At 46.8% G+C, this 18014-nt stretch overlaps 1 protein-coding gene across 1 annotated transcript in view; it reads left to right on the forward strand.

Moving 5' to 3' along the window:
* Positions 1–2052: 2052 nt before the first annotated feature.
* Positions 2053–18014, forward strand: part of GALNT12 (polypeptide N-acetylgalactosaminyltransferase 12) — a 38380-nt gene continuing 22418 nt past the window's right edge. The window contains 2 exon segments of the mRNA XM_038552918.1: positions 2053–2417; positions 14752–14921. Coding sequence (XP_038408846.1) covers positions 2053–2417; positions 14752–14921 — 535 coding nt within the window.

Here is an 18014-nt window from a genome sequence, read left to right on the forward strand (position 1 = left end):
GGCCGTGGAAGTTGCTGAAGGCCTCACAGAAGAGGTGACTTTTGGCTTGGCCTCGAAGGGTGGATAGAGGTGGGCCAGGTGGGCCAGGGCATTCCAAGCAGGGAGAACAGCATGTGCAAAAATATGGAACAGCGAGACTCCTCTCCCTTCTTCCAGAGTGGTATGGGGTAGACCTTGCAGAGTTTGGAGTCACATTCTGAGGGCCTCTTCCTGTCAAGTTGAGGACTTCAGCATTTGTGCTGGAGGCCAGGGCTTCTCCCTTTTTTCATTTCTGTTAGTTCTGTCTTTTTATTTATTCTTTATGTTTTGAATTGACTTACAACTTTCATAAGTCAAGTGCTTATTTTTAAAAGAAGAACTTGGAGACGCCTGGGTGGTTCAGTGGTTGAATGTCTGCCTTTGGCTCAGGTCGCGATCCCAAGGATCCTGGGATCAAGTTCCTCATCAGGCTCCCTGTAGGGAGCCTCTCCCTCTGCCTACATCTCTGCTTCTCTCTGTGTCTCTCATGAATAAATAAATAAAATCTTAAAAAAGAAGAAAAACTTGATATTTTTTTACTTATATATCCTTGTAATCCCCACCAAAATCAAGACATGGAATCAGGGCTGTGTTTAGCGTGAGTGAGGCCAGTGAGATGAGCCATGCGAGCACAGCATCAGATTCTACCTTTATTTAAAATTTTTGTGTTTTGTTCATCAGAGATTTTTTTTTTTTGCTTTCATTTTGATTTTTTTTTTTTTGAAATACTGTTTATTTTGATCACTGATTTTGTTTTGCCTTGCCCATCCTACAATCTTCTGCCTTGGAGACAGCCTCATGCCTCACTCTAGTCTTGAAACTGTTAAGTATTTCCAGCAGCCTGGTGGCTCCTTCATTTGTTCAATCCCCTCAAAGGAAACTTCTGACCAAGGTCAGGGGAATGAATGGCCTGGGGTGGTGTGCGATCATATGATGGGTGCCTCTGCATATGTTTCTCTGAGGGAGCTCATTCCCGTGATCAGTATCTTGGAGGCTTTTGTAAAGTGAGGAGTAAAAAACACCGAGATTGACCAACAGGGTGCCAGGGGAAGGTGTGTTATTTAAGGGATCTAAGCAGTATTGCACCTTCCGCGGAGAAGGACAAACATTATATGGTCTTATTCATTTGGGGAATATAAAAAAACAGTGGAAGGGAATAAAGGGGAAAGGAGAAAAAATGAGTGGGAAATATCAGAAAGGGAGACAGAACATGAGAGACTCCTAACTCTGGGAAACGAACTAGGGGTGGTGGAAGGGAGGTGGGCGGGCGGGTGGGGGTGACTGGGTGACGGGCACTGAGGGGGGCACTTGGGATGAGCACTGGGTGTTATTCTGTATGTTGGCAAATTGAACACCAATAAAAAATTAATTTATAATTAGGCCGACAGGCCCCCAGGGACCATCTTTTTTTTATATAAAGATTTTATTTATTCATGAGAGACACAGACACAGGCAGAGGGAGAAGCAGGCTCCATGCAGGGAGCCCGATGTGGGACTCGATCCAGGGTCTCCAAGATCAGGCCCTGGGGAAAAAAAAAAAAAAAAAAAAGATCAGCCCCTGGGCCCAAGGCAGGCGCCAAACCGCTGAGCCACCCAGGGATCCCCCCCCGCCCCCCGGGGCCATCTGGGGTGTATCTGCCTCACTGTGCCTCAGTCTCCTCATCTGTAAAACGGAGTCGATAATGCTACTACTACCCCTGTTAGGGTCAGAGGGGATAAGGGAGTAAAATTCACAGCATCCTGCAGGGTGCACTCAGCCGCTACTCCGCGCGGACGACGTGCGGGGCGCCTGAGCTCAGGCTTTGACCGGCCGCCACCGCCTTCCCAACGCACGCGGCCCCGGGGAGGGGCGAGGCCCGGCCAGCCCGCGGGGCCCCCGGGGAGGCCCGGCGCCCGCGGGGGGCGGGGAAGGGGCGGCCCGCAGGTGGGGCGGGCCGGGGGCGGGGCGGCGCGGGGCTGCGGTTCCGGGATCCGGGTCCGGGTCTGCGCCGCCGCCTCCGGGCGAGCCGAGCGCTGGCCCCAGCTGGCGGGCGCATGTGGGGGCGCGCGGCGCGGAGGCGCTGCCCGCGGGGGCTGCGGCGCGGCAGGGAGGCGCTGCTGGCGCTGCTGGCGCTGCTGGCGCTGGCCGGGCTGGGCTCGGTGCTGCGGGCGCGGCGCGGGGCCGGGGCGGCCGAGCCGGGACCCCCGCGCGCCCCGCGCCCCGGGCGGCGCGCCCCGGTCCTGCCGCGGCCGCCGGTGCCCAGCGACGCCCTGGGCGCGCGGGGCGAGGCGGTGCGGCTGCAGCTGCAGGGCGAGGAGCTGCGGCTGCAGGAGGAGAGCGTGCGGCTGCACCAGATCAACATCTACCTTAGCGACCGCATCTCGCTGCACCGCCGCCTGCCCGAGCGCTGGAACCCGCTGTGAGTCCGCGGGGGCTGGCGCGGCGGAGGCTGGGGGCGGAGCACGCGGCCCGCGGGGGCCTCGGCCTCAGTTTCTCTACCTGAAGGGGCAGGGTGGAACCAGGGTCTCGGAATGCCTGGGGATCGCGCGTCTTGCTGAGCCTTCCTCGGAAGTGCGCAGTGGAAGGGCTCCTGTGCGAGGAGGGGGACGGGACACGAGAGTTTTTTAAAAAATGAAAATAGCAAAGTCCCAGAATATTTTTTTTAATTATAGAGCTTCCTTTTTTTTTTTTTTTTAAGATTTTATTTATTTATTCATGAAAGGCAGAGAGAGAGAGGCAGAGACACAGGCAGAGGGAGAAGCAGGCTCCACGCAGGGAGCCCGATGCGGGACTCGATCCCGGGACTCCAGGATCACACCCCGGGCTGAAGGCAGGTGCTAAACCGCTGAGCCACTCAGGGATTCCCCAAAGCCTCAGAAATTGATGGATCTTTCACTAGGTGGTCTCTTGTCTCCTTACCCCTTGAGAAAGAAGGTCTGTCTGTCTTTCGGCCCTGAAAAAGTGGCCGGGGGCTTGGAGCTAGGCAGGCAGGTAGGTCTAAGGGTGCTTCCTGGTTTCGCCGTACCCCCAGCTCTGCCAGTATGTCCCTACCTTGGTGAAACTCAGAACTCTTAGAGTTGGAGATAGGCTCCCCTTTCACTTATCTGGGTGTGCCAGGCCCTTGAATGAACCAGGAAGGGAGGGCACTCCAGCTGGAGAGTTGAAAGGTCGCCCTGGAAGGCCAAGTCCAGGGTTCCCCCTCACTGGGAGCTGGATTGCTGAGCTTTAGGCAGAGGAAGGCAGGGAGGAGGTGGTGGGAAAGTCTCCCTCTGGCTGAGGGCCAGCTCAGCATACTCCTGTGCACCCGGCAGGCCCCAAGCCTGTGTGGCCAGACGCCTAATTCCTATTGGAGTTGCTGGCCCAGCAGGTTGTGCCCACTGCCTAAGAAAAGGGAGCAAGACCTCCTGGCTTTCTCTCTCCTTCCCTCGTTGGTGGGGATCTTCCAGGTCCCCTCTTGAGCCCATTCTTAAAAGCTTTGAGGAAAAGAGACCTCAGAGATTGGCGAGTAGCCAATGGGGCAGCCTCCTGTGTGCACCAGGCACCTGCCTGCTGCTCCCTGTTTTCTGGCATTCCAGCTTTAGAGGTGTGGCAGAGGTTTCATGGAGGACAGGTGACTCACCTAAGGCCCCACAGGTAGGAAGTGGTGCAGCTGGCTGTGGGGGATATGACCCTCCTGGCCCCCTTGGCACTGTGCCGATTGCAGGATTTGGGGGTGGGTGAATCCTTGGCCAGAGAAAGCATGGGTACTTTCTTTAGAAGTGGCTCCCCACCCACCTTTGGCAGAATTGTGATGGACTTGCACTTCACTGTCCTTCCTATTTTGCGGTATCTGTTCATGTGTAGCCTGGTGCTTTGGCCTGAGGCGTTTTCACTGTTAATCTTTTTGATTAGAACTTTGTTAGTGTTGGTGCAGTTCCCCCTACTTTCCCTGTCTGCAAAATGAGGAATGAGTAGAAATAAAACAACCGATGAGTTAATAAAACAAAACATTTAACACACCGTGCGCTCAATTCTTAGCTACATTTCCTCCCTTCCCTGTTGCCAACAATGTAGTCAGGAGGTTGCTTTTTAAGAGTCATCCAGGGATCGGTGGTAAAGTTTTTCTTTTCCTGGTTCCAACTTGCTTTATTGTCCCAGGTTGAGAAACCTCTTTCAAGCACTGTGGATAACCTGCGGGGCTTATGGTATCCCGTCTCCATGGTGACACAGCTGCCCTGCGTCCTATCAGGATTTGCTTATAGATCCTGCTTTTGCATGGACTCTGGGAAGTTAATCCAAACCCAGCATGATAAGAAGTATGAATGCCTCCTGCCTTTAATTCCTGCAGCAAGGCTTGTTGGATTATTCTCGCCTAGCTGGAGAGAAAGGTGAGCTTGATCTGTGTTGGTCTCAGCCAGGCCAGGCCTTGAGCCATAACTTCAGTGTGGCCTGAAAGGTCAGGGCCTTTTATGGAGACTCACTTTTATTATAGTTCATACAAAGGTAGGCACCTAATCAGGGCCTGTGGTTTTAGCCTCAGAAACTAGAACAGCAGAATATAAATTTGCGATTGGAGTGGAGGTGCAGGTGGGGGAGTCCCTTGGGACTCTAACTGATAAGCCTCTGCTTAGGGATGGTTAAGATCCTTGAGTGTCACAAAGGGAAAGGCCCCCAGGGAGCATCCAGTCTAACCAGAGAGGAGAAGCCGTGCTCCCAAGGTAATTTGCAGATCTGGGGCAGAGCTGATCTAGAACCCAGATCTTTTATTCCCTCCTCCCTTTTGGGGTACAAGCAATTACTTATCTATTTTAATTATAAAAGCAATACATGTTCACTCTAGAAATGTTGGTGTATACATAGAAGGAAAATAAATAAATAAAAATTATCTATAAACCTACTGCCCCAGGAGAACTGCTGTTAACGTTTTGCTGTGTATACTTTTAGACTTTTCCAGGTATAGGAATAGATTTTGAGGGACACCTGGGTGGCTCAGTTGATTAAGCATCTGCGTCATGATCTCAGGGTCCTGGGATGGAGCCTCACATGGGGTTTCCTGCACAGTGGGGAGTCTGCTTCTCCCTCTCCCTCTGCCCCTCTTCCCTGTTCATTCTCTCTCTCTCTCTCTCTCTCTCTCTCTCTCTCATAAATAAATAAAATCTTGGAGAAAAAGAAATAGATTTTGAAAAATATACCTATGGGTATGTGAGTGAGAATATATTCAAACGTGAGTATGTACATAGGTTCACACACATTTTTAGCCTGCCTTTTACACTACAGCGGGTGAACCTGCTACCATAGGCAAGGAGTTGGGAACTACACAGGGACTCTTGGTGTCTGCAAGCCTTGATACTGCGTGTCCTCTCTTGGATGGGCCAGACCTGTAGAGATGCTTCAGCGTGAGCTCTAATTCCTTAAAATTTGGTGTAGACCCCAGCTTTTTTGTAAGTCTGATAATGCACATGCCGGTGGATTAGAGCACAGCTTTATTTCTGTTCCTGTTATTTATTTCTGTTGCAAGACTCACAAACACCATCTCCTCTGAGCCGAGCAAGGAAACAGAACTTTCTGTCTGAGATGGCAGCAGGCCAAAGTGGGGAGCCAGAAAACTGGATTTGTGGCCTTGGGGAACTTTGAGAAATTTTGATGCCAGGGACCTTCCTCAGAATAATTAAATAGAAATTTCTGTAGGTAGGGCCTAGGTTGAGGTTAATGTGTACATAGGGTTGCAAACTACTGTCTTAGGGTCTTCGGGGTTTTAATTACTCAGAAGATTAAGGGTGGGTGCTTTTGAGCAAGCGGGAGAATACCAGAATGTAGGCAAAATAGGGATTCAAAACAGACTGACTGCACCTGAAACTGTGATGACATTACAATCACTTGTAAGATGTGTCATGAGTAAATAGTGGCTGATGTACCAATATTTGCAAAGGACGTCAGTTTTTGTAGATCAGAGAAGCCTTAAGATAATCACTATAATGTCATTCTTGTTTGCATTCTGACCTATTTAGGAGATGAGAAAACTGTGGTGGAGGGACAGTGCCCTGGGCATTTCTACAGGCACGGGGAGGGACATGCCATATGCGAGCATCAGACGTTCTCTGCTGTAGAAGAAGAATTTTGAACTGCTGTTGAGGAAAGCGTGCCGACAATACATAGGTGTTCCTTGGATGCTTGCTCTGGTGTTAGCCTCATTAATGTGGTAATTGCAGATGTGCATCTGAGTTCAGGGATCAGGACTTGGGTGCTGGGATGGTGAAGAGTTTCAGAATAAGTCTAAATAGGTAATTCAGCAAAAGAAAAGTTCACCTTACTGGGGTTGGCAGGAAGGAATTGGTTAGGATTTCCGTTCTTGCAGAGAGGCAGCCTGCTTGACTGTTGTCATCACAACGGTATCTTTCGAGCAACATCACACATGGTGCAGAGGTCAGACTGATGTTTCTTTGCTTCCCCAACAAGGTTGTAAACCACAGGTTATTTTATTAATCTTTCCCAGAGCCATCTGTGGTTGTCCGAGTAGCATCCTTTCTTTGAACCACTGCTTTTGGTCTGCAGAACGGTGTTCAGGTTTAGTTAGTATTTTCATGATACCTTTTTCCATCCTTTTACGCTCATTCATTCTATGTCCTTATGTTTCAGGCTTGTCTCTAAATAGCATGTTGCTAGATTTAGTGTGATCATTAAAGAAAACATCCAGACTGACAATCTTTGACTTTTAACTAATTATGTCCATATGTGTATATATATATATATATATATGTATATATGTGTGTGTATATATATATATATAAAATGTCTATATGTATATGTGTATATATATTTCTCATGCTTACAAGACACTTAAGGTTTGATTATTTTGATTATGCCATCCTATTTTATACTTTCTAAATGTTTTGCTTTTTCCTTTTTTTTAAAATGCTGCCTTTTTGAGTCAATAGAAGTCTTTCTCTCCTCTTCTCATTCCACTTTTTCTTCTCTACTAATTTGGCAGTTCTGTTATTTCTCATCGTGAGTGGTAAATTTAAAAACGTATTCGACTCAGCAGGATCTAAAGTTAATCACTAACTATGGGCCTTAGGATGTTTTAACGTTGATCACCTTCTTTCCCAACTTATATGCCATTTTACTGCAGGATTTTAATTCTGTCTTGCTTTTTATTTTTTTCAAAGATTTTATTTATTTATTTGAGAGAGCAAATAAGAGAGAGAGAGCAGAAGGGGCAGAGAGAGAGGGAGAAGCAGACTCCTTGCTGAACAGGGAGCCCGATGTGAGGATGCTGGGCTTGAGCCCAGGACCCGAAGATCATGACCTGAGCTGAAGGCAGGTGCTTAGTCTACTGAACCATCCAGGCACTCCTCTGTCTTACTTTTTATTTATTTCTTTAAAGATTTTATTTATTTATTGATGGGAGAGAGAGAGAGAGAGAGAGAGAGAGAGGCAGAGACACAGGCAAAGTGAGAAGCAGGCTCCATGCAGGGAGCCTGACGTGGGACCCAATCCCGGGTCTCCAGGATCACACCCTGGGCCAAAGGCGGTGCTAAACCGCTGGGCCACTAGGGCTGCCCTGTCTTGCTTTATTTATTTATTTATTTATTTATTTATTTATTTATTTATTTATTTATTTTTCTGTCTTGCTTTTTAAACTAACACGTTAAAACATTTTTAAAATGCTGCATTATTTTGTTTACATTTACCTTGAGGTTATTATTGTCTCTGCCCTTCATTCATTCCTGAATGCTGGGTGATCTTTGGATCTCAGAGAACTTTCTGGGGTTCTTTTCCTTCTTGAAGCATATCATATATTCATTACTGTAGAGAAAAGCCATTGCTGTAAACTCTCAGTTTTACTTATCTGAAAATATTCTTTTTTTTTTTTTTTAAATATTCTTATTTTGCTCTTGTTCTTGAAAGATAATTTTATTTGGGTATATCATTCTAGATAGGTAGTTTGGCATTTGAAGATAGTTTTTTATGGTCCCCTGACTTGCACCATTGCTGTGAGATGTCGATATTAAGTGAAATTTGCCTATCATTCTTGTTTCTTTGGCATTCTTTTGATGGCCTCTTTTATTTATTTAAGCATCTTAAGCCTATTCATTTAATGCTCTTTGTCTCATAACTCTAATATCTAGATTTGTATCTTTATATTTTCCTGAACTCTGATGACTTTTTTTCTTTTTCTGTAAGCTGAGCCATCCATTTAATTCTTTTTTTCAGTATCTTATCAAGAATTTTCCAACAGGGTTTCCCAAGCATTGTACTCTTCCATATTGCCAGAAGTGAGAGTCCTACATTCACTTAAACAAAACAAAACAAAACAAAACACAAACCAAAAAACCCTCTATTTCTCTATTAGCTGTAGTTCTTTTGGTTGAAAGCGACTGAAAGCCCAATGCAAACTGACTTGAATATAAAAGAAAATATATTGACTTCTGTAACAGAAAAGTGTGGGATAAGGACAAAGTTTGGATTATTCTGGGCCCTGGATTCAGGGACCCACCTGATGTCATCAGGAAAATGTTCCTTGGTCAGGCCTGGGGAGCATGTGACCTTCCTAGGGGTGTGTGTGTATATACATCTGTGTATGTGCGTGTACTTGTGTGTAGCCTTGCACAGACCACGCAAACTGAGAGTCTGGGAGACATGGTTCCTGAAAGAGAAAATGCAGTAACATGAAGAAAGGATATGAGAGAGAGCAAAACAGAGGGAGAGGCACGCAGAGAGAGAGGGAGGGAGAAGGAGGTTTCCAGGTGAGCAGGGAGTCTAGCATGGGACTCGATCCCAGGACTATAGGACCATGACACGAACTGAAGGCAGATGCCCAACAGACTGAGCCACCTAGGTGCCCCAAGTTTTCTTTTCTTTTTTTCTTTTTAAAGACATTTATGTGATAACATGAATATAAACATAAAAGAAAATGAGGAGGCATTTACTGCATCCATTCATTCACATCCTTATAATAGACCTGTATTGTGTTAATGGAGATTATGATATTCTCCACCCAAGAGGGTTGTTGTGGAGGGAAAGTGGAATAACACATAAGTGCTTAGCACACTGCCCATGATGTGGTCAGCACTCAATAAATATTATTATTACCAGTACAATACAAAGCATGCGGAAAATATAGCAAAAACCGCAGTTCAGCCACTGCCCTTACAAAACACACGGATTATACCAGAAAGTTAAGGAAAGGATGGCTCACTATGATTTAGCAGTGAATTTGGCTCTGAGCTTCCTATTGTCCCCTAGGCAAAAGTGGAACCCTGAGTGATGGATGCATAGCTGTTTTTATTTAATTAGAGGATGCACCACTTTTTATCAGCCAGGAGAAGGATGCCATATAATTATTTTATATTCCATCAAAGCACCTAAGATAGGGATAGGCACATCAGAGTTATTAAATAATTTTTTTGGTTAACTGATCTAAATGAAAAGTTGGGTCACTGAATCAAAGACTTAGTTAATTCACAGTTCTAGAAGGTCAGACTTGTACATTTGTAAAAGCCTTTCAATTTGTTTTGATCACGCAATGAAAGTGAATTGCATATTCTTTTTCAGCAGCGTTTATTTTGCAATTTGAACTTTTGGGATTTTGCTTTAAAAAAAAAAAAAAAAAAAAGGAAAAGGGGGGGAAAGTATTTTTCCTGGAAACAAACTTAGACATTCCAGAAGGATATATTGAACTTTGTGAAGGAGAATGCCTTTAAGGTATGTTTAAAGAAAGAAGGAGAAACTCTACCAGGCCAAGAGAAAAGGAGTGGTCAGAGTGTGAAATTATCATTCAGAGAGGACATTTGCTATGGGAAGCTAAAGAAATATGATCCAATCTTTTAAAAATAATCTTTGTGATTATAAAAATCATGCATGTTCATTGTAGAACAATCTTAAAATGCAGAAAACTGTAAAGAAGAAAGAATCCGTAATAATTCTGCTGCTCAGAGATCTCCATTGTTAACATTTTTGGCATATTTCTTTCTATTGTTTATTGTTTGCATGTGAGCACGTGAGCACGGCACACACACTGCTGTGTATAGATTTGTACCCTGCTTTTTTGATTTACCGTTACAGTGAGGCTGTTCTCCTTTACTGTCAAATAGTCTCTGAAAACGTGGTTTTGGATGGTCTTGTAGCCTTTCTTCATGCAGCTGCACTGTTTCGCATTTTCTTGTCCGATGTTCAAATTTTTTATAGCTTTTCACTGTTATAAATAATGTTACAAAGAAAGATTGTTACTGCAGACTTCCTTAGGGGTGTCTGTAAGAAGGTCTTAGATATATTGATATGAGATTAAAGAGAAGAGGAACATTTTGAAGCTCTAAGTATGTTTTGCCAACTGGTACCCAGAACTCTTGTGATTTAAAGGGAGGCAAATAGAGAGCATACCTAGACATTCGAGAACAGTGGTCATGGGCTTTGGGGTTTTGCAGAGCAGTGAAAACACATAAACAAAGATACTGAGGAGGGACAGACGTTATTTGGTCATGCAGAGCTTTTTCTGCCTTCCTACTTATTTCCCATCCTGCAAGAAATACATTTTAATACTGAACAGTAAGGATGTGATTTCACACATTAGGACAATTGCTTAAATTGAATAAACTTCATTTTTGGAAACCTCAGTTTACTGTCCTTATTTCCCATTCATTCCTCCTTGGGCCTGTGGAGAAACTAAATTTTTGCCTTTTTTTTTTTAAATAAAATCTTTAGGTTGCACAGAAACACATTTTTTTTTTTTCATGGAGTCCAAGCAATTCTATCTCAAGCTTCTCGTGGGCTCTGGCTTCTTCATGCACTCTGACTACTCGTCAGGGGCTTTTAAAATGCAGATACACTTATTAATATTTTTATACATATATATGTTTTCCATTTATTGTAACATATTTGGAGGAGGGCAGCTATTTTGGTGGAACTGAGAAAGAGTGAGATAGAACAGGGCCTTTGTCAGGGCCATTAGCCTTGACATACATATTTTTAGAATCAGAATCAGCTTGGTGCTTGGATATACCCTTGGCAACCATAACATTTTTTTCCTTATTATTATATTAAACTTTTGATTTTGAAAAATTCAAAGCCAGAGGAAATTGAAAAATAGCATAAGAAACTACTGTACGTCCTTTGCCTAGATCCATTCATTATTTTGCCCCATTTATTTTTTTTCCTCTCTCTGTACTATAGTATTATACACATTTGAGAATAAATTTCAGCGATAAGCACCCTTTATCCTTTGTTACTTCTGCATGTGTTTTCTAGGACAGGGACATTCTCTTGTAATACCATGACGTAGTTATCGAATTCAGGACATTTCTACAATACTGAATTTTTTCAACTGTGCCAATTTTTGGTGCAGCTTTTCCTTCCTGCTCTGTTATCTAATTGAGAATCAAGGGTGACATTTAGTTGTGTCTCTTTAGGCCTATCTCTGTCCCTTAGGACACTGGCATTTTTTGAGTACAGGCCTATTGGTTTATAAAACGTCTCTCAGTTTGGGTTTAGCTGACAGTTTCCTTGTGATTTATTTCAGCCTATGCAGTACCATAAACTTAGTGGCCTAAAGCAACAATAAACATTTGGGATTTCACATAATCTCTGTGGGTCAGGAATTTGGGAGTGGCTTAGCTGGGTGGTTCTGGCTCTGAATCTCTCATGAGATCACAGTCAAAATGCTGCCTGGGGCTTTCATCATCTCAAGGCTTAATTGGGGCTGGAAGAGCTGCTTTCAAGAGGGCTCAGTCCATGCTGGTTGGTTAGGACAGGCTGTTGGTTGGTGGCCCTCGAGACAGAAACCTCCCCCTAGGATGCTTGAGTATCCTCATTTCACTGCAGTGGAGCTGGCTTCTGACAGAATGGATGATCCATGGGAGGAAACAAAGAGGAAACTTCAGTGTCTTAGCACATGATCTTGGAAGACACATTCTGCTGCATTCTGACCCTGTGTTGTGGTTTTAAAACATATCCACACATTCTTTGCTATCTTCCCCTGCAAAGAATGGAGCCTACTTCTCCTCCCCTTGAGCATGGGCTGGACTCCCCACTGTGGAGCACAGTGCTAAATAACTGCTTCCATGAATTGGAAGCCCATGGTGTCCAAGGACTCGGGTCCTGCTGCTGGGGATGCCCTGTCACTTCAAGACATCAGAGCTGTGATGTTCCATCCTTGGCTGGCTTTTCCTCAAGTGTCCAGAGCAAGGCCTGCAAATGCAGCAGATATATAAAGGTGGTTGAGAAGAGCCAGCCTCTCACAGAGTCTCCCAGATAAGCCTGTTCATGTGCAAAAGCCATCCCAGTGACAGCAAAGCTCTCAGCAGAAGCTGTTCTGGAGTTTAGGAAGGAGGGCCTAGAGCAGGACCCTGAGAGGAAGGACAGGAGAAATTGCCCAAGTCTTGTAAGAAGGAGGGCTGGGCAGGGAGGGACGATGTTGGGATCTATATTTAGATCCTGCCTGAGCATCCTGGAGGGAAGGTGTCTGGGCATAAGGACCTTGGGCAGGTACATACTCGCAGGAATTCTGTGAACTGCCCCAGTAGTTCACCTCTCTGAGCCTAGTCTCAATAAATGCTAACATGGGAAGTGTTTTGGGGAGTTAAAGTATTACACTGCATTAATTTTAAGTCATTTTTTCATATATAAACATTTCTGAGATTTGAATGCATCTTAAAATCAACTCATTCTACTGTTAAGCAACATAGAGATTCTTTTTTTTTTAAAAAAAGTTTTTATTTATTTATTCATGATAGACATAGAGAGAGAGAGGCAGAGACACAGGCAGAGGGAGAAGCAAGTTCCATGCCAGGAGCCCGACACGGGACTCGATCCCGGGACTCCAGGACAGCGCCCTGGGCCAAAGGCAGGCGCCAAACCGCTGAGCCACCCAGGGATCCCCACAACATGGAGATTCTTAAAAGAATGGTGTGTCTTCCAACTGTTACCGTCTGAATTTTTATGAAATATTTTAGATTGGAGATATGGAAGCACTTAGGAGTCACTAGTTTTTTAAGGTGTTTCAGTTTTCTTGTGTTTTATCATAAGAGTCCTTATCTCTTAGAGAGATCTATTGAAATATTTATGGATGCTGGGCTATGCTGGGTTTTGCTTAAAACTAGTCTGGGATGGAGGGAATGGGTGGGGGCATAGATGAAGCAAGATTGACCTTGCATTGAGAATGTCGGGCACAAGGTCCCAGGAATTTCTTAAAATATCCTCTCTACTTTTTGTATGTTTGAAAATTTTCTTAAGGAATGTTTGAAAAAGGAGAAAATAAGAGGAGAAAAACCACAAAGACATAAAATGCATACCTAAAGGTCTTTTTCTCTGCTTTTTGAAGGACCAGGCCCCTCATTTTCAGGTCTCATCCTCAATGTCACCTCCTCTAAGAGGCCCTCCCTGATTACCCATTCTGCAGGTTGTGCCCTTTCCCTGTTCCCACTCCCCTCAACAGTTGCTCTGTTTTGCATCCCGCTTTTCTTCATAGAACCATCACTTTCAGAAATTACTGACATGCTTGCTTATTTGGTTATTGTCCCCTTGTATGTAAGCTCTGTGGGAGCAGGAGAGCTTTTTTTTTCTTTTTTCAGTTGAGCACATAGTAGGTGATTGGGAAATATTTGGTTACAGGTAAGGGCACAGTGGTACATCGCCTGGCCCGTGGTCACATGGTCAGCAGAGTAGCTTCACTCCTCATCCTACTGGATTCTGCGTCTCTTGTGACGTGCTGCCCGGCCCGTCTGTAAGGCCTTCCCTTGTGCCCAGGCAGTGTGGCCGGTCTTGGGCATGTCTGCCCATCTTGCACTGCCAGCCTACCATTCCAGCCCAGGGGCCTGCAGGTGCCCTTCTTGGGTTTCTGTGCCTGCCTGTCTCTGGCCATGTCTTGCTGATGATTTCCAGGCATGGCCCAGTTTCTGGGAGTTTGTCATCAGCCACTGTGAGGAGAGTTCTCTGTCCAGTAGGGAAACTTCCCTGTAAGGTAACAGGAAACCCTAGGAAAGAAGGAGAAAGCTTATTGGTTCCTCTCATTGCCAAAGGCCCATCCCCTCACCCCCATCACCAGGCCACCACGGAGTGAAGCGAGGGGTGGCAGGGCTCCTGGAAGAGGAGGTAGTCAGGGTCCTCCCCGGAGCCCTTCTAGACTGTTCTAGTGTTCTAGTGGTGGCTCCAGTTTCTGCGGCCAGCACACCGCCTTTGCAAGCAGAGGTGTGGCCAGGGTGGTGCTGGGGAGCGCAGTGAGACTCCAGCCAGGGCCAGAGCCCGGAGCAAGCCCAGTGAGTGACACCTGCTGAGAGAGGCGTGGCCAGGGGCCCCTCTTGCAGCCTGTAGCAGCCTGCACCTGCAGGCCTAGGGACAGAAAGAGGGCAGAGAGTTTCCCAGGGAGAGGAATGAGGAAAGGATGCTCCAGGCAGAAGGCACGGCTGAGCACAGGCCTGCCAATTGGCAGTGGGGCTGGAAGGTGAGAGAGCTGTGGAGGAGGGAGGATTGGCAGTCTCCCTCCCTTTGGAGTCTGCTTGTCTGTTGCTCAAATCTGAAAATGGCTTTAAAGCTTAAAAACAGTGTCCCACAGTTCAAGCTTCTTGGCATCATTTTAAAGCCCTTCTTAGAATCTGCTCTGGCTCCTAGTGGAACACGGGGGGCTCTGGAAGGTGCCAGCAGATTATTTTCTACTCTCCAGGAAGAGGCCTCACAACCGTGACCTGTGTCGCCTTCATGCCTCCATCCCCAGCGCCATCCTGGGCCCGGTACACACAGTCCGCAGCGGGTTCTCGATCCCTGAAACTGTCTTGTATTTGCAGGTGCAAAGAGAAGAAATATGATTATGAGAATTTGCCCACGACTTCTGTTGTCATAGCGTTTTATAATGAAGCCTGGTCAACTCTCCTCCGGACAGTTTACAGTGTCCTTGAGACATCCCCAGACATCCTGCTAGAAGAAGTCATCCTTGTAGATGACTACAGTGATAGAGGTAAGCCCCGGATACGGGCTCTCCAAGGGGCCTGGCATTCCATAGTAGTGTCTGGGAGGCAAAGGTGTGACTTATGGGAGGTGGTAGGGGTCCAGGAAGGGAGAGCTTCCTGTGTCCCCCTGTGCCCAGCCCCGGCCTTCGGGGAGCTCAGAGCTGGCTGGGGATGCGGGAGTGCTGACGGCTCTGCCACATGGTGCTACAGGACACACAACACTCAGGAATAGTGGCTGACCTTATGTCTTTTGGGGTTTCTTTTTAAGATTTTATTTACTTATTCATGAGAGACACAGAGAGGGAGACAGAGACACAGGCAGAGGGAGAAGCAGGCTCCATGCAGGGAGCCCAATGTGAGACTTGATCCCGGGTCTCCAGGATCATGTCCTGGGCTGAAGGCGGTGCTAAACCGCTGAGCCACGCAGGGATCCCTGACCTTACGTCTTGAAGGTTGAATGGTTTGTGGGCAGCAGAGGTGGAAGGAGGGTGTTCTGAACAGAGGCACAGAATGTGGAAAGGCTCGGAGGCATGGTGTTGCTTGGATTGCGTAGGACCTGCAGGTAGTTCAGGAAGGAGCAGCTGCTTCAGGGGGGCAGGCAGAGGAGAGGGATGAGACATGAGAAGGGTACAAGCAGCATTAGACATGAGGCCGACCTGGGACTTTGTCCTGGGGCAGGAAGAGCAAAGGTAGGATTTTTTTTTTTTTCAAAGGTAGGATTTTAAACAGGAGAGCAGTTTTGCCCTTTGAGGGATCCCTCTGGGCCAGAGATACCTGTGGGAAAATGGTGTATAGGGAAGCTCTGTGGGGAGGCCAGGTGCTGTAGAGGTGGCCCAGGTGACAGGTGGAGGCTTGGAGCCAGGTGCAGGTAGAGGGAAGGGGTAGGTAGGGGAGGAGGGACATTGGAGACATGACATCTAGAGGACCTGCAGGCTCCTGGCTTAGGTCTCTGGATGAGTGGTGGTGCTATCCCAGAGTTGGAAAAGCCATCCAGGGCAGGAATGACAGGTCTGGGAGAGGAAAGGAAAGGGGGCATTTGGCTTTAGATGTGTCAAGTTTGAGATGAGATCCAAAAGGGGCAGCGCAGGGGTGCTTGGTGGCTCAGTCAGTTGGGCATCTTACTCTTGATTTTGGCTCAGGTCATGATCTCAGGGCCCTGAGATCAAGTCCCACATCAGGCTCCATGCTTAGCAAGGAGTCTGCTTGAGATTTTGTCTCTCCCTCTCCCCTTCACCTAGCTCTCTTTCCCTCTCTTTCTCTCTCAATTCTTAAAAAAAAAAAAAAAAAAAAGCAATAAAGCAAGAAAGCAAGAAAGAAAGAAAGAAAAAGGACAGCCCAGACAGGAGAACTGAAGCCAGGGAGAGACATTCCATTGAGAGAGTGGCCAGCATCCCTATAGGCCCGACCAGTGTGACCTGGGGTCCAGCAATTTGCATGCAGTCCAGGACTGGCCCTTATTTATTCACTGAATGTTTTTTGATTTTCTGCTGTGTGCCAGGTACTGTTCTAGGCACTGGGGATTCTGTGGGAAACACAAATCCCCGCTCTCATAAAATTCACATTCTGGTGAGTGGAGATGTGGATGGAGATGGTCAATGAACATGTAAAGAATAATGTAATACAACACAATATAAAATACACAATATAAAATAGCATAGCATAATGCAATGACATAGCAAATGTAATATAGCAAGGTGGAAAGTGCTATGAAACAAGTGGGAGAAGACTACGTGGAGCTTGGGGACAGGCCCTCCTCTAGCTGGTGGGGGGCAGGAAGCCTCCCTGAGGAGGTGGTTTTAAGCCAATAGCTAGGATGTAGAGAAGGAGGCAAACTGGTAGCAGGTGCAGGAAGAAGTGAGGGTGAACAGGTATTCTTCGGGCCGACTGTCAGTGGGGAGGTGACATGGGACCAGGTTGCACAGGTGGGTCAGGCCAGTAGGGCCTTGGAGGCCAGGATAAGGGGTGTAGGCTTCAATTTAATAAACCTCGTGGGAATTATCTGAGGGCTGTTGGAGGAAACAGGAAGGTCACAGTCACCCATGACTCAACACCTCATGGGTGGGGTGTTGGGGTTGCTGCCGTCATGCCACATGCCACGTGACTAGCCGAAGTGAGGGCAGCTAAGCTCAACTGAGGAGAAATGTCAAGGCCACAGCAACAGGGAGAGCCAAATCACCATCCCTGGGCAGCTACTGCTTCGTGGGCTTCTGCTGCTTCAGGCTCTGGGCCTGGTCTGTCTGACTTCAAAGCCAGGAGGATGTGTCCTAATTGGTGGGTGTGTTTGGGTGTTCTCACAGAAAGTCAAAATAACAGTGATCTACACGGGATAAAAATTGGTGTCTCTCACATCACACCTCTTGCATAACAGTCTTAGGGCCGGCGTGGCGGGCTCCACAGTGTTGGGGCCCAGCTCCTTCTGCCCCGTAGCTGCACATTCTCGAGAATGTGGTGCTGCCTTGGTCTGCATGCCCCAGGCTGGTTCTTCCCCTCCTGCTCATTCCCGGTAGTAGTAGGGTTTCAAGGAGCTGGGGAGCCAGACCGGGAAGTTGCCCTCATATCCCACTGAGCAGAACGGGGACACTTGACCACACCTCGCTGCAAGGGAGGCTGGGAACTGTAGCCTATATGATGGGTAGCTGTGTGTACCCACAGGGAGAGTGGGTGTTTGGGGACAGCTGGCATTCTCTATGACACCATGTAAGCCAGACCCGAGCTTGAGGCTGAGTGAAGCCTACTGGGCACTGAGTTCTGGGGTCATGGCATCTGGGCTGGAGGTGAGCTTTACTGTGAACCTATCATGACACCTGGGACAAGTCACTTGTCTTTTCTGAGCCTCAGTTTCTCATCTGTGAATGGGTTTATCCATACTTATGTCAAAGAGTGACAAGGAATAAATGAGATCTTATGCCGGACAGAACCCCATGTCCACTGGCACGTAGTAGGCACTCATCTATTTCCTTTGCTCCTTTGCTCCCTTGCTCCCAGGGATTTTTTTTTTTTAAAGATTTTGTTTATTTATTCATGAGAGACAGAGAGAGAGAGAGAGAGAGGCAGAGACACAAGCAGAGGGAGAAGCAGGCTCCACGCAGGGAGCCCGACGT

The sequence above is a fragment of the Canis lupus genome, chromosome 11 (genome assembly GCF_011100685.1).
Source record: "Canis lupus familiaris isolate Mischka breed German Shepherd chromosome 11, alternate assembly UU_Cfam_GSD_1.0, whole genome shotgun sequence".
NCBI classification, from domain to species: domain Eukaryota; kingdom Metazoa; phylum Chordata; class Mammalia; order Carnivora; family Canidae; genus Canis; species Canis lupus.